This window comes from Callionymus lyra, chromosome 12 (assembly GCF_982586985.1).
Source record: "Callionymus lyra chromosome 12, fCalLyr1.hap1.1, whole genome shotgun sequence".
NCBI classification, from domain to species: domain Eukaryota; kingdom Metazoa; phylum Chordata; class Actinopteri; order Syngnathiformes; family Callionymidae; genus Callionymus; species Callionymus lyra.
The window spans coordinates 10,365,156-10,379,440 of NC_141829.1; the positions used below are offsets into that span (position 1 = coordinate 10,365,156).

The window sequence follows — 14,285 nt, forward strand, 5'->3', positions numbered from 1 at the left end:
TTAGAGACACAATCAAAATAAGATTTTCTATCAGGTAAATATACATTTTTCTCATCAATATTTTGTCAGTGAGCTTAAAAATATTCTTCGACCTAAAACTTGAATCATAAGAATCTTTTTCAATTATTCATTAATTACATTTTACTCATTTTAATTTACTTTTAGATCCTCAATATATATATTTTTAGCTCTCCATTTTACTTTAAATACATTTTAAAGTTTGTCACTGTCTTCTATTAAAACGATATAATGTATATTTTCTTATGCAGTTTACAAAACTTCGAATAAAATTCCTCATTAAATAGTCCCCATGAATGTAATCTTAACTAAACTTTTCCTTTAAATTTTGTTGTTATTTAAGATTAAGATAAACAATGTATTTTTCTCAGCCCTCCATTCATCCTTAAATTAGTTTGTGTTTTGTAAAGTTTCTCATTGATTTAAGTTATAACGATATAATATACATTTTCCCATGTTTTTTATGATTTATGTTAGAATAATACTTCCTTATTAAAAATGTTCCTATGAATAATTTAATCTTGACTAAACATTTTTAAAATGTAATCCATTGTTATTTACTTATATATATACTGTATAAGATAAATGATGTATTTGATGTATATTTTTTTTATTGGTTTAAACTCAGTTTTTCATTAAAATATTATAATGATGAAAACGATAATTTGTCAAAACATCGGCTTTGAAGGCTGCTGGAGTCTAATGTATCCCCTCGTCCTCAGTCAAATCTCTTTTTAGGGATTTTATTGTTATTTAAGCTGCGGAGGCCGCAATAACTGCTGCCATTTATCAAGTGTATCCCATACGTTAGTTTATATTGGAATAATAATGGTTATTTTTATTAACTTTTCTTTTATCGCAAACTTTCTTTAAATGTTATTATATTGAAAAGTCAAAAACTGTGGCTCCCAACGTTTCCCATTTTTCCTGAAAGGTTTCCTCCTCCGAGTCAGTGTCAGAACCGCGAGTGATACTTTTTCAAGCGACCCAAGAGATTATATCTTCCGTGTGTCGGCAGCATGTTGGGGATTAATCCAGCTGTGTAGATTAGTGGAAGGATGAAGGGATGTTAGAGGAGGAGCCGCTGACGAGATCTTCGTCTAAAACATCTTCCACTGGTGTGACTTCATCCTCTTCTGCCATAAATCAAGAGCAAGAACAAACTTCAGGGAACGGACTCTGGCATTTGGAAATCCCTTCTGTAAACACACCTGCTGTTAGCTCTGGCTCTCTGTAGACAAACAGAAACTAGATAAGCCAGTTCATTTTCTGCACCAGTTGCTTCTCCCGTGTTCGCCTGCACTTTATTTTCAAAATATTTATCTTCTTTTATCCTTTTTTCGCCCGATATTCTCCCTTTTTGTACAAGTAGGTCAGGTTTGTGGAAGAAAATATTATAAGCACAATATTTGTCTCTTATTTGTTTTGAATCTCGTCTTAAAACACACTTTTAATCTCTGGCTTTTAAGACTCTGAGCTCTTTTTAGTGCTTTTTTACTTGTTTTATTTGATATTGTTTTATCTTTGTGTACTTTCTTAGCACTTTCATGTCATCGTACAGCACTTTGTATCGACTGTTAAAGAGGTTTTGAAGAGCTTTATAAATAAAGTTGATATTTGTATTTTAAATAAACATCTGGTTCTGGTTTAAGCTTTTCATATCCTGACTTCTCTTGGCTTCTTGGGATTCAAATCCACTTTGTTCTGCTTGTTACAGTCAAATCCACGTTCAGGGTTTGAATTGATAAACTGCTGCTGTTGCGTAACGTCCACAAAATCTGTCACAAATTTTTTCCTAATCCTTCTCAAAAAACTATGTTAATCTCTGCCTAAGAACTGGATTTTCTTTTCCTTTACATCACATTTGTATCCTTTATATTTCTCCAAAGAAGAGGAAATGTACAAATAGTATATAATATACACAATTTCCCCTTTAAAAAGTACTTTAATTACTTAGTTACTCTAGTATGTTTTGTTTTAAGTCAAGTTGAATTCAGATATGAAAAATGAATGATTAATAGCTGCCGAACAACTGTTTAAATTTTCAAAGAACAACTGTTTTATTTTTTTATTTTATTGAAACTTGCTGTTTAAATAATACATTTTAGATTCATATTGTTTCCCGTGGCTCTGTAGAAAAGAGCCAGAAGGTTTGTTGATATAGTGACTTAAGGAAGACAGTTTTTATTTGTAGCTTAAGTACAGATTACAGAGACTAAAGATAGTAAAACTGAAAAAAGTGAGTATTTTCGAGGATAAAAGTAACAATTAAGCAAAATCAAATGTCCAATAATAAAAACAAATATTAAATAAATGTATTCCTCCCTATAGCGGACAGTTTAGTAAACGTTAGATACGTAGCGTAATTTTAATTTAATTTAATAGATTTTAAAATAAATATACTCAAAGTAATAATACTTTTATTTCCACCTCCTGCCAAGAAAAGTTGAATTATTTACCCTTTATTTTTTCTTCTTTTCCATCATATGGTTAAATATCCCAATAAGAAATCAAATACTATTAATTGTTACTATTAAACTTATTAATTGTTAATTAATTAATCTGCCTGGAGCGACTTTTGTAAGTATTTTTTCCAGCGTGTTTTTTGGCAAATTTAGAATATTCGTATAACTAAGTTAGAAGGTTTAATAAACGCTCGACACAACACGAAAACTACCCTAAAAACTTCAAGAAAATTGTATTCCACAAAGAATAAACGCTATGCTACAAAGCTACATAGCATTTTGTCAATAAAAAAACGTTGCTATGCTAGCAGCTGCTTTGTTGACACACGCTCACGTCGAAGTCACGGCAGGTGAAAGGTGAGATGCCGGGTTGCAACCTTTGCTCGAGGGTTAAGCCAATCAGAGGCGTCTTCTTAATCCGAGATGCATTTCACGTCAGGTCTAAATAAAGGAATCGAGCTATAGTTAAAAACACGCTAACTTTAGCAACGGTTAGCTAAACATTCACAAAGCTTTGTCGCCAAATATCTTAGACGGAAAGTTTCCGTTTCTCTGCGTCTGTTCTGGGAAATATCGCTTATAAGTTCGGGTTCGTTGTTTATCTGAATTTAAACCCTTAAATTCTTGCGGTGTTTAAAATAACAAGGTGTCGATGTAGCCGTTAGCAGTTAGCCATACTTGAGTCTCTTGTTGTGCTCAGAGAACCAATATTATTAGCTATAGATATTTTGTCTAAAAAACACTCTTCAAATGATCACACATTAAAGGTTGTGTATAAAAAACGTTTCTTAATAATCTTTATTATTAATAATTATTAATTATAAAGATAAATTGAAAAGAAAACTGGCTATTTACGCAAAATCGCTTTGGGACAATAGATACCTCACAACAGGAAGGACTCAATACTATTATACTCTGTGGTTGTTTTTATTTATTTATTTGTCAACGATGAAGCTGTGTTTATAAAAAAAAAAAAGAAAAGGTTTTTAATGATGTCACAAAGGAGACCATCGATAAGCTAATGGCTACGTAAGCATGTGATGTTAGTACAGCACAACACCATTGGTTAAATTTGCCATTTGTCCAAATTAAATACATGTTTCATGTCAAAAAAAAGAAATAGTAATGATACCAAAAATGTTACATAGTGTTGCTTTAATTTGGAAATCCAATTAAGTTTTCTGCCGGAATCATATTCCCGAAGAAGTACTTCAGAAAGAATATAAAAAAAACATATTTGATGACTAAACGTTGATTGTAGATCATTAAAAAATGACTTTATTTTTAATTTTTAAAGGCGTTTTGTTGATCCACGGTTAGCGATTCCAGAAGCTTGTTGTTCTGCAGCCGAGTCTCCGGGGAGACCATTAGAAGTGGACTTCAGCCAGAAGGACCTCTGGGTGTGTTCCCCGGTTCAATGCCAAATGGGTTTTTATTAATAACGCTCTCAGAGAGAATCTGGACAGCGCCCGTTGAATCGGTCGGACGTCCCCCGCGTTCCTCGGAGAAGAAGACGCCCCCGGAAATCCCGAAAAAGGGTTTTAACGCCGATAATCGCAAAACGTGGGCAGGATCAGAGCTCTTTGCCGGGCAGTTTCCAGGCTCAGTCCGATGTTTAATCCAATCCACAAGTAGGTCAGAGACGAATTACCAAAAGGCCCGTTCATTCATCAGGTAGGACGATCCCCGTCCACCGCCGTCCTCCGGGGTGTCACGGCGCGTCGCACTCTATGTAAGGGATGTCCCCGTAGCGCCGGTCCACCTCCACCCACTGCTGCACGGCCCGGCTCAGGATCTCCTCAGAGAGTTTCTGGGCGTAGTCCAGCAGCATCGGGTCGACCTGAGGCGACCCGTTCTCCAGGCCCGTCGTCTCCGAGCTCACCAGGAAGGCCTTCTCGCCCCCCCGGGCGCCGCCCCCCGACTTTTCCGAGGACTGTCTCTTCTTGGACTTGACACACCCCATCCTGTCCCAGATGTAGCATCGAAGACTTCCTCTCGCAGGCGGTTAGATGAGTGGTCCCCGCGCGACGCTGCTAATGGACGCTCGTTCCAAAGGTTTCATCGGAGCTCGTCCACACCAGCGCGACACCGTGGACCGAGCTAGGAGCATCTGGCGCTGGCGGCCTGGACGGACCTCTGGTGCCTCACCTGTGGTTACAAGAGAGGGAAGGAATTCAGAGGTTTCTCAGCGACCAACAACACTATGGGTTGTGTATCGATGAGTATCTGGCGATATGATACATATCACGATACAGGGGCAACGGTATATTGTGATATATTTTGATACTCGAGGATATATTTGTAGTATTGCCCAAGGTTTAAATTAAATGTATAGGCTTGTGACTTTTCATGATACAAGAGACAGTTTTGTTGTACTCTACACTGGCTGCCAGTTTCTTTCAGGATCAACTTTAAAATTCTGGTTCTTTCTTTCAGATCTATTCATGGTCAGACCTTCCATCAGTGATCTGATCCAGACTTACACCCCAGCTCAGGCTCTGAGGTCTGTGGATCAGAATCTACTGATGGTTTGGAATGAATGCCAGGATTGCCATAATGAGGTAATAAAAAAGTGATTGGAAATATTTACATAGACAGAAAAAAAAAGGAAAATATATATCGAAATATGTTTAAAATAAATTGATATAAATACTCATTGATATAGCTGTGGGGGAATTAATAGAAACAGAATTGTGTATATAAAAAAGAAAAATACGTGAATCCAATTGAATCTGACGCTATGATATGTATCACTATACAGGGACACCAATACGATACATTGTGATACTGTAGTAACAAGGATATATGTGTATTATTGTCGAGTACTTAACTCTGGTGTTGCAGAATTTTCAGACCACATGACTCTTGACGAAGTCGTAACTGCTTTCATTTGTTTTTTAAACCAAAATATGTCCAAACATCAACCTTTAAATGCTTCTGGAGTCCCCTGTATCCTCTCGTCCTCAGTCATTGCCAGATTTTAATTGTTCCTTATAAATATGTCCAAACATCAGCTTTAAAAGCTGCTTGAGTCCACTGTATCCTCTTGTCATCAGTCATCACCAGAGTTTAATTGTTACTTATAAATATGTCCAAACATCAACCTTTAAAAGCTGCTGGAGTCCACTGTATCCTCTCGTCCTCAGTCATTGCCAGAATTTAATTGTTCCTTATAAACATGTCCAAACATCAACCTTTGAGAGCTGCTGGAATCCACTGTATCCTCTCGTCCTCAGTCATCGCCAGAATTTAATTGTTCCTTATAAATATGTCCAAACATCAACCTTTGAAAGCTGCTGGAATCCACTGTATCCTCTCGTCCTCAGTCATCGCCAGAATTTAATTGTTACTTATAAATATTTTCAAACATCAGCTTTAAAAGCTGCTGGAGTCGACTGTATCCTCTTGTCCTTAGACTTCCGGGATCTCGCAGGATGTCATTGTTCCTTTCGATGCGGAGGACATAATGACTGCTGCCATCTAATGGCCCGGAGGTTTAATTGCAACACAAAAATGAACATGGTGTAAAATATGATTATTTTATTTTCTTCACAATTTAGTGACACAAATGAAAACACATATAATTAAAATAAAATGTAATTCGAGGTAAGAAATATGTATATTTAAATTACTTGTTTTTTGTTTAATATCGATATAGAATAATGGGAAAAAACACCTCTAAACAAAAGCACAGACGTGGTCTTCAGGACCTGGACACCGGCTCAGGAGGTTAAAGGCCTCCAAGTGCTTCATGTCTTGAGGGTGTAGTTCACGAGCGTAGCTGTGTTATGACTCAACTCTATGACCTTATTTTGGTGTCCTTAAGTGGAAGCTGCAATATTTAAAAGCTCGCATCTCTTCCCCTCAGCACGCCCTGGAAACACGTGCTCCATTGACAACATCCAGGATTCCTCTGAGCTACTGTGTCTCACTGGAATCCAGACTGGGATCACATATTTGGGCAAACAAAAAATCCTACTATCCACACAGCAGAAAACACCAAATGAGACATACTTACTTTCAGAAGAAGCGTTGAGTGTTCCTCCATATTCACAACAGTGCAGGTGACTGTTGAGTGACACTCCAGAGTCCTTCAGATGACCTCGGATATCCTTGGAAGTCTTTCAAATATTCCTTCCATCAGACAGTGCGGAGAAGGGGGATCGAAGTGAGGACGAACAGCGGGAGGTTCCTCTCCCAGCTGCTGCTCCCTCAAGAGGTCCTTCTCAGAATGATTCTCTGGAGCAATGATCAGAAGTCTGCTCTCTGACGCGCCGCTGACAGGAGGAGCGGCATCTAGTAGGAAACACCACCATCGTGTGGCGGAAACGTGCACTGCAGCAGTATTGACTATGGGTTTTAGTCAAATAACGTCATGCTATTGGCGAGAACGACAGTGACGTCAAACAGGTGACTAGTTTTTATATTGCTTCTCAATGTTTGTGCTGTTCTTTTCTTGTTTCTGTTACTATAACAATTTTTGTTATATTTATTTTGCTATTTTTGTTTTTGTTTTTGTTATTACCAGCTCGCCATCTAAAAGAAAGTCCTTAAATAGATGTATATCAGTAGTACATGTGAAATAGTTTGGAATTTTTAGTGAAAGAATAGTCTTTTTTATATTGGTCAATTCTGTCTTTTGATAAAGGCATAAAAAATTTAAACTGCTCACATAATTTACAAATATACATTTACAAATGTATATTAGATACATAAGATAGATAAGATAGATAGATAAGATAGATAAGATAGATAGATAGAACTTTATTGTTTTTCCAATTAGAACACAGCAAAACAGACGATTAAATACGAAAAATTAAAAATATGAACAAGAACAAAGAAAAATACAAATGTTATCAGTGTAAGATGCGTTTATATAACTGAAAAAGTCAAATAATCTGTTTAAAATGCTTAAGAGTTCAGTTGGTGGATTATAATACAACAATGGTGGATATAAATAATATATTTTTTTAAACATTTTTAAGAGTGAGAGGCCTTTGAATAATTAAAAAATAAAAAAACAGTGACAGGAAGCATTCAGATGATGGAAAATAATCATTATTATAATGTATTCATGTATAAAAGGAATAACTAAATGTATAAATGAATACAAATGAAACCAGAAGTCATTTTTTGTATCAAGTTTATTACAGTTTTGCTCTCGAGCTTTCCATGTTACTACGGAATACCAGGCGAGCCATGATGAGGAAACTTTAAAAAGTGATTAAAAACAGAGACTTACAGGGAAAAAGCAGAAATATGTATCGAAATAAATGTTTAAAATGTGTATAAATAAGAAAATACGTATATCCATGTATACATTTCGACATTTTTATATTCATTCACAGGTTTACTTATTTGTACATATAGTTAAGTATTCATACTTTTATTTGTAATTGTCATTTATTTTACTTCATACATTTTCCACAAGGTGTCGCTAGACTGTTATACATAACTTCAGATCTCAGAGAAAACTTTGAAGAGAAAACGTTTCTTCTCTTTTTTTGTAAATCACGAAATCACAGACACTGGATGAACCAAAAATAATAAATCATAAACGTTCGAAATATCAAAAAGGTTTCTCCATTTTTAATGTTCATGTTTACTTGTTCTCTTGTTTTCACTAAAGTTAAAATATTTAGTCTCCTGGTCTGGATCTGTACTAACAAACTCTTGCCAAAGCGAGAGTCTCTCCATCTTTTAAATAAATCAACATTTTTATTGATTTTTTTTTTCACAGTGACAAGAAATATGTACAAATACAAACACACGAATTCCGTTAAAGTAAAGAAAGAGTCTTTTCCATCATTAACCAATGGTTACGTGGTTAATTTAATTTTAATTTATTGTATTTTTTAGTTTAATTTATTCATTGATTAATGCATTTTTATTTCATTTTTTTAAATTCTGCAATTCCATCACTACAAATATGGTTAAAAACGCCGACAATTAAAGTTTTCTGATTCTGATTAAAACATATATTTGTTTATTTTAACATGTTATTGGACATTGGACGAATATGAAACTTATTAAATTATTTTATTTTATTTTGTAAATGGCGAGTCAAGAAAACCGCTCCTACATTTTAAAGACGGTAAAATAAAATTTAAAAAAAGGTTGTTTGGACTAAAGGTAAAAACTTTATTGATATTGAAATTGAAATTGTTTTTTTTCCAATAGCCAATACATACAGCAATGTTTTATAAAAAAAAATAAAAAAAATAAAATAAGAACAAGAGAAATAAAGAGAAAGAACACAATTACACAATCTAAGTCTAAAGATAAAGACAAAGAACATCGATCAAAGACTATTAATATTTACAATGTATTCTTTATTTTGACTCAAATTCAACGTTAATAAAACGATAACGTAAATGTTAAACAGTATATAATGTATACTGTATATGTGGTAATACTACCAGAACTTCGTTACGTGTATTTATTGTGTGTTTTTTATGTTTGGGACTAAAAATATCAATATATATTGCTCGTTAAAGTTCTGATCCGGGTTTTGGTGTTGCGCAATGACGCAAGAAACGTGAGCGCGTGCTCCAAACTCTCCATCCCTTTTACGTTTGGACCTCAAGAGGAAGAGAGAGAGAGAAAAAAAAAAGAAAAAAAAAAACTTTTGGTGTCAGTCGGTGAAAAGTCGCTGTCGCTCGTCCAGCCAATGAAAGATTTCGACGACACAAGAGGCAAAAGTGCGAGTATAAGAAGCTGCGCGTCAACAACGATGATGCCTTCAGACTCCATCCAAACACCGGATCTTTTAACCCCGAACCAGAACCGACGATGCGCCAGTGCGTGTGTCTCTACGTGAGCCTGCTGACGGTTCTGGGCTCAGCGGTTCTGAGCGGCCAGGAGTCCAACCAGAACCAGCAGAACCAGAACCAGAACCAGCAGCAGCAGCAGATCTCCACCAACCCGGACGAGCCCGAGCAGTGCGAGGTCCGCCAGCACATCCGGACCATGAGACTGAACGCCATCAAGTCCCAGATCCTGAGCAAGCTGCGCATGAAGGAGGCTCCGAACATCAGCCGGGACACCGTCCAGCAGCTGCTGCCCAGAGCGCCGCCGCTGCAGCAGCTGCTGGACCAGTACGACGTGCTGGGAGACGACAGCAGGGACGCGGTGCTGGAGGAGGATGACGAGCACGCGGTCGTGGAGACCATCATGATGATGGCCACTGAGCGTGAGTTCTGGACCCAAGTCTCTCTTTTTTTTAAACTTTTTTACGCACAAGATTTGGGTACTTTTACGCGCGGGATTCGGTGGTGTTTTTTATTTGCGATTAAACAACTTTTATTATTGAAAACATGTGCGAAAGAAACTTTTCTGCACATATTCCTCAGTTTATCAATTGATATCTTATCTTAAGATTGAAATATTTTTATTGATTTTCTTTCAGAGTGAAAAAAAAAAAAGTACTAATACAAACACACGAATTCCGTTAAATTAAAGTAAGAGAGTCTTTTCCATCATGAACCAATGGTAACGTGGTTAATTTTATTTGATTTTTTTGTATTTTTTAGTTTAATTTATTTATTTTATTTGAATTTTTAACTTTTTTATGGCATGAATCTGATTCACAATTTAAAAAAACAATATTGTCAGATAAATTGAATGGAAAAAAAAGGAGGAAAAACATTTAACATATATTTAGATCAATAGATGGCATTTCAATCTACTCATGAGATAGATTTTATCAAACAAAATTTAAAGAAGCAAAAAAAAAAAGTCTATATATAATGGGAAAACTAAAATAAAAAATAATATAACATATAATGATAAAAAGTTATGAAAAAAGTTATAAAAATGATTTTCTTATAAAATCAGTACAAATAAATATAATAAAAATATTGTTTTTGAACTTTTCTTTCTTTTTTTCTCCAATTTTTTATTAAAAAAAATAATCGGAAATACTCTGACAAAAGTACTTAAACAAAAACCATATCGTCATATTTAGAGGCTGGTAATGAATGACATAACATTAATAAATAAATAAAAAGTTGATCTAGCAAGTGAAAGGGTTTAAATTATGACGTTAAACAACATTAGTTGTTCAAAAAATAAACATGATCCCAGATAATCGCACCAACACAACACGATATTTAGTTATTTTCCTTATAAACCCCATGAAGGTTCTACTCCTGTAACTCGTCGACTCTTATGACAAAAGTTAAAATGGTTAAACTCACGACTCGGAGCTGTAGCTGATGAACGACGTGTCTGTGGAATAATAATGAGTAAAAAAAAAAATGAATGAATTATCTCTTGATGGTGCATTCAAGTGTCGCCGGGATGATCCGAACAAACAAGTTTCCAACTGAGAGTTTACATAACGGTCAATTTATGTCAAATTAACAATATTTAATCAAGTTTAATCTCATATTTTATAGTTAATTCACAAATATATGTTTCAATAAAGTATATTTCCTGTTGTTAAAAGTATCAGAAACGACACTGACTCCAGTATCTTGTCCCCCAACAGCCCAGCAGGAGGTCCAGCTCAGCGGGTCGCCCAGGTGCTGCGTCTTCTCCTTCGCCCAGAAGCTCCAGGCCAACCGGGTGGTGCGGGCCCAGCTCTGGGTGCACCTGCGCCCGGCCTCCGAGCCCACCACCGTCTTCCTCCAGATCTCGCGCCTCATGCCCGCCACGGACGGGCGGCGGCACGTGAGGATCCGGTCCCTGAAGATCGAGGTGAACGCCGGCGTCAGCTCCTGGCAGAGCATCGACGTCAAGCAGGTGCTGACGGTCTGGCTGCGGCAGCCGGAGACCAACTGGGGCATCGAGATCAACGCCTTCGACACCCGCGGCAACGACCTGGCCGTGACCTCCACGGAGCCCGGAGAGGAAGGACTGGTGAGGGCCACTTTTGTAGAACACGAGTCACTTTTGAGTTTATCTTTAAGATCATTTAGTGTTTTTGTTATAAACAATAAATAATAAGTAGTATAATAACATCTAATCCAAGAACAACAAGAGCCAAAATGTCATATTTATACGTTTTTTGAGACGTTTTCTTTGCAGGAATATGTTACAAATTAAGTTGCATTAGAAAAATCGCATCCATTTTTTTAAGCCTGATCTAAGAACCAATAAAAAAACCAAAGAAAACAAAATATTTAGTGAATTCACTACATATTTTTGAATCAATTCAAACCTTTCTGACGTCGTTTGCTTGTCTTTAGCAATTCGCTTGACGTTGCTACCTAGCTTGAAGCCTGCGGATGCTAACAGTCGTAGCAAAAAGAGAACAAACCATAAAAATAAAAAAACAATTCGGATTAAAATGTGCATCAAGATTATTTTGTGGTTTGAATAAAAGAAACATTAGCTACTTTATTTTTCATTAGGCTACTCATTTTTCTACATATCCCTATGAGAAAACTACTTTTACCAAACTATCCTTAACAAGAAGTACGAGTCCGATTATAAAAAATGTATTAAAAAAAACAAAGGTAGGGTCACTGAGGCCAAATATTCTCTCTTTGTTGTGGGAGATTTTCGCAGAGTCGGCAGGTTCGCAGCAGGAAATGGAGTTTTAATTAAGAAACACCTGGTTTTGGACGAACGCCCAGTTTTTGTCACTGACCCCTCCAATCACGAAACAGACGTTACATAAACCTGCCCCAGATCCCGGGCGCTAATCCACGCGTGACTTCGGCAAATCAGAGTAAACCGCCTGCTCACCAACATGGCCGCCGGCGATGACAGCCCAGAATAAAAAACAGCCGATTTTTTTATTAGTGATTAATTAGCGAAGGATGAACGGAATCATCAAGAACACATTTTTTAAAAACGCTATTTTTAATCGCAATTATTTTACGGCTAATATATCAATAACATGTACATAAAATAATTTACATTTTTTCATGTAAATGTTGTCTTGCAATTAAACTTCCGGCCGCTAGATGGTAGTGGTCATTACGTCCTGCGTAGCTAAAGGAAAAACAAAAATCCTATGAGAGGACTGAGGACGAGAGGATACGGTCGACTCCAGCCGCTCTTAAAGCTGATGTTTGGACATATTTTGGTTTGAAAACAAATGAAAGCGGTTACGGCTTTGTCAAGAGTCATTTGGTCTGTAAATTCTGCAACACCAGAGTCAAGTACTCGACAATACTACACATATATCCTTGTTACTACGGTATCGCGATACATCGTGTATCTTGATACGTATCGTATCGACCAATTCTTGCCAACACACCTACATAAAACGACATTAGCTAGGGAATGAAATGTGCGACAGCTAGCATGTTAGCAACACAAAAAAAAGTATGATTTATGTATAGATCAAGTACAAATATTGGGGGATTTTAGTAGCATGTTTTCACGTGCTAACCGTTAGCAACAAACTAGACTTGAATCAACCGCAAAACCTTACGGTACAATAAACATGCTAATGGTTTGAGACGTGATCAATAACATGGGACTCGTGTATCCGCAGCAACCCTTCATGGAGGTGAAGATCTCCGAGGGCCCCAAGCGAGCCAGGAGGGACTCGGGTCTGGACTGCGACAAGAACTCACCGGAGTCCCGGTGTTGTCGGTACCCGCTCACCGTGGACTTCGAGGACTTCGGCTGGGACTGGATTATCGCCCCCAAGCGCTACAAGGCCAACTACTGCTCCGGCGAGTGCGAGTACATGCACCTGCAGAAGTACCCGCACACGCACCTGGTCAACAAGGCCAACCCGCGGGGCACCGCCGGACCCTGCTGCACCCCCACCAAGATGTCGCCCATCAACATGCTGTACTTCAACCGCAAGGAGCAGATCATCTACGGGAAGATCCCGTCCATGGTGGTCGACCGCTGCGGGTGCTTTTGAGTCGGGCCGACGCCGGGTGTTATATATATTTTTTTGGTGACAAAAAAAATTGTCCACCAGTTCCGGCTCTTCTTTCAGCAGAACGTGGTGCTGCAGAACCCGAGTAGAGGTCAGCCTGAGCCCGCTGCAGCAGGACGGCGCTTTCACAACCACGACAGCTTCCTTTGTTTCCTCCAGTGAAATCCTTGCCAGGGACTCACACACACATGAACACACACACATGAACACACACACACACAGACTTGAATGTAAAACTGATTTAACCAAAAAAGACGTATCCAGTCAAACGACTATTTCGGGGTCAAAAACAAACAAACATGGTCTCACACACGTTCATTGACTGGCCTGGCTCTTCCTCTGTATCCTTCTGTATTTTCACGCAGACTTGAAACGAGGGCACGACGAATGCAGCCGACGAATGGGTTTTTTCTTTAAAAAACTATTAAAAAAAAGTGTTTAAGGAGCGACAGAGATTGTGGATTTGCTGAGATCGTTCTCTGTCCTACAGTTTGCACTATGGCGCACCAACAGGGAGGATTGGTGGCTACGAAAGTTGTAAAAACTGATTTTGATATTTCTATTGTATACATATAATATGCTATTTTTTTTTTTTTTTTCCAGTAGGAGTTGCTTTCATTTACAGAACAAAACACTTTTGCTAAATGTATAAAAAAAAATACAAACACCAATGTAGCAGGATGTATCCGCAACTCTGTGTATGTGTAAACAAATAAAGTTTATAGCTTGTTTATTGATGATTCCTTGTCTGTCTGTTGAACGTGAAATACTTAAATATACATCATAATATGAACAGTTTCAAGTTTCAAGTACTCCTGAAACAATAGTTACAAAGTAAACATCCTATTAACTAAGTCTAAATTAAAACAATTTGCCATGAGATATGTGATTAAATCCAGTGCAAAACAAGTGTATTTGTATTTAATAATTCAGTGTCATTTGGATGTTAAAAT

The 14,285-nt window shown here is 37.2% G+C and overlaps 2 protein-coding genes across 2 annotated transcripts; one reads left to right on the forward strand and one right to left on the reverse strand.

Annotated features, from left to right (window-relative positions):
• Window positions 1–3,621: 3,621 nt before the first annotated feature.
• akap19 (A-kinase anchoring protein 19) lies at window positions 3,622–6,701 on the reverse strand. Its single transcript, XM_087804188.1, has 2 exons — window positions 6,502–6,701; window positions 3,622–4,631 (listed from the first exon to the last, which is right to left on the reverse strand). Exon 2 carries the CDS (start codon window positions 4,444–4,446, stop codon window positions 4,195–4,197), a length of 252 nt encoding a protein of 83 aa, XP_087660314.1. The 5' UTR covers window positions 4,447–4,631; window positions 6,502–6,701; the 3' UTR covers window positions 3,622–4,194.
• Window positions 6,702–8,899: 2,198 nt separating this feature from the next.
• Window positions 8,900–13,737, forward strand: mstnb (myostatin b). The gene is made up of 3 exons (XM_087803581.1): window positions 8,900–9,675; window positions 10,975–11,345; window positions 12,934–13,737. Exons 1-3 carry the CDS (start codon window positions 9,276–9,278, stop codon window positions 13,312–13,314), a joined length of 1,152 nt encoding a protein of 383 aa, XP_087659707.1. The 5' UTR covers window positions 8,900–9,275; the 3' UTR covers window positions 13,315–13,737.
• The last annotated feature ends 548 nt before the right edge of the window (window positions 13,738–14,285 follow it).

Bases quoted from the DNA above. Each gene is read 5' to 3' on its own strand.
- akap19 (XM_087804188.1), bottom strand. From the start codon at position 4,446: ATGGGGTGTGTCAAGTCCAAGAAGAGACAGTCCTCGGAAAAGTCGGGG.
- mstnb (XM_087803581.1), top strand. From the start codon at position 9,276: ATGCGCCAGTGCGTGTGTCTCTACGTGAGCCTGCTGACGGTTCTGGGC. The intron at 9,676-10,974 runs GTGAGTTCTGGA...GTCCCCCAACAG, and splicing joins CATGATGATGGCCACTGAGC to CCCAGCAGGAGGTCCAGCTC. The intron at 11,346-12,933 runs GTGAGGGCCACT...GTGTATCCGCAG, and splicing joins AGCCCGGAGAGGAAGGACTG to CAACCCTTCATGGAGGTGAA.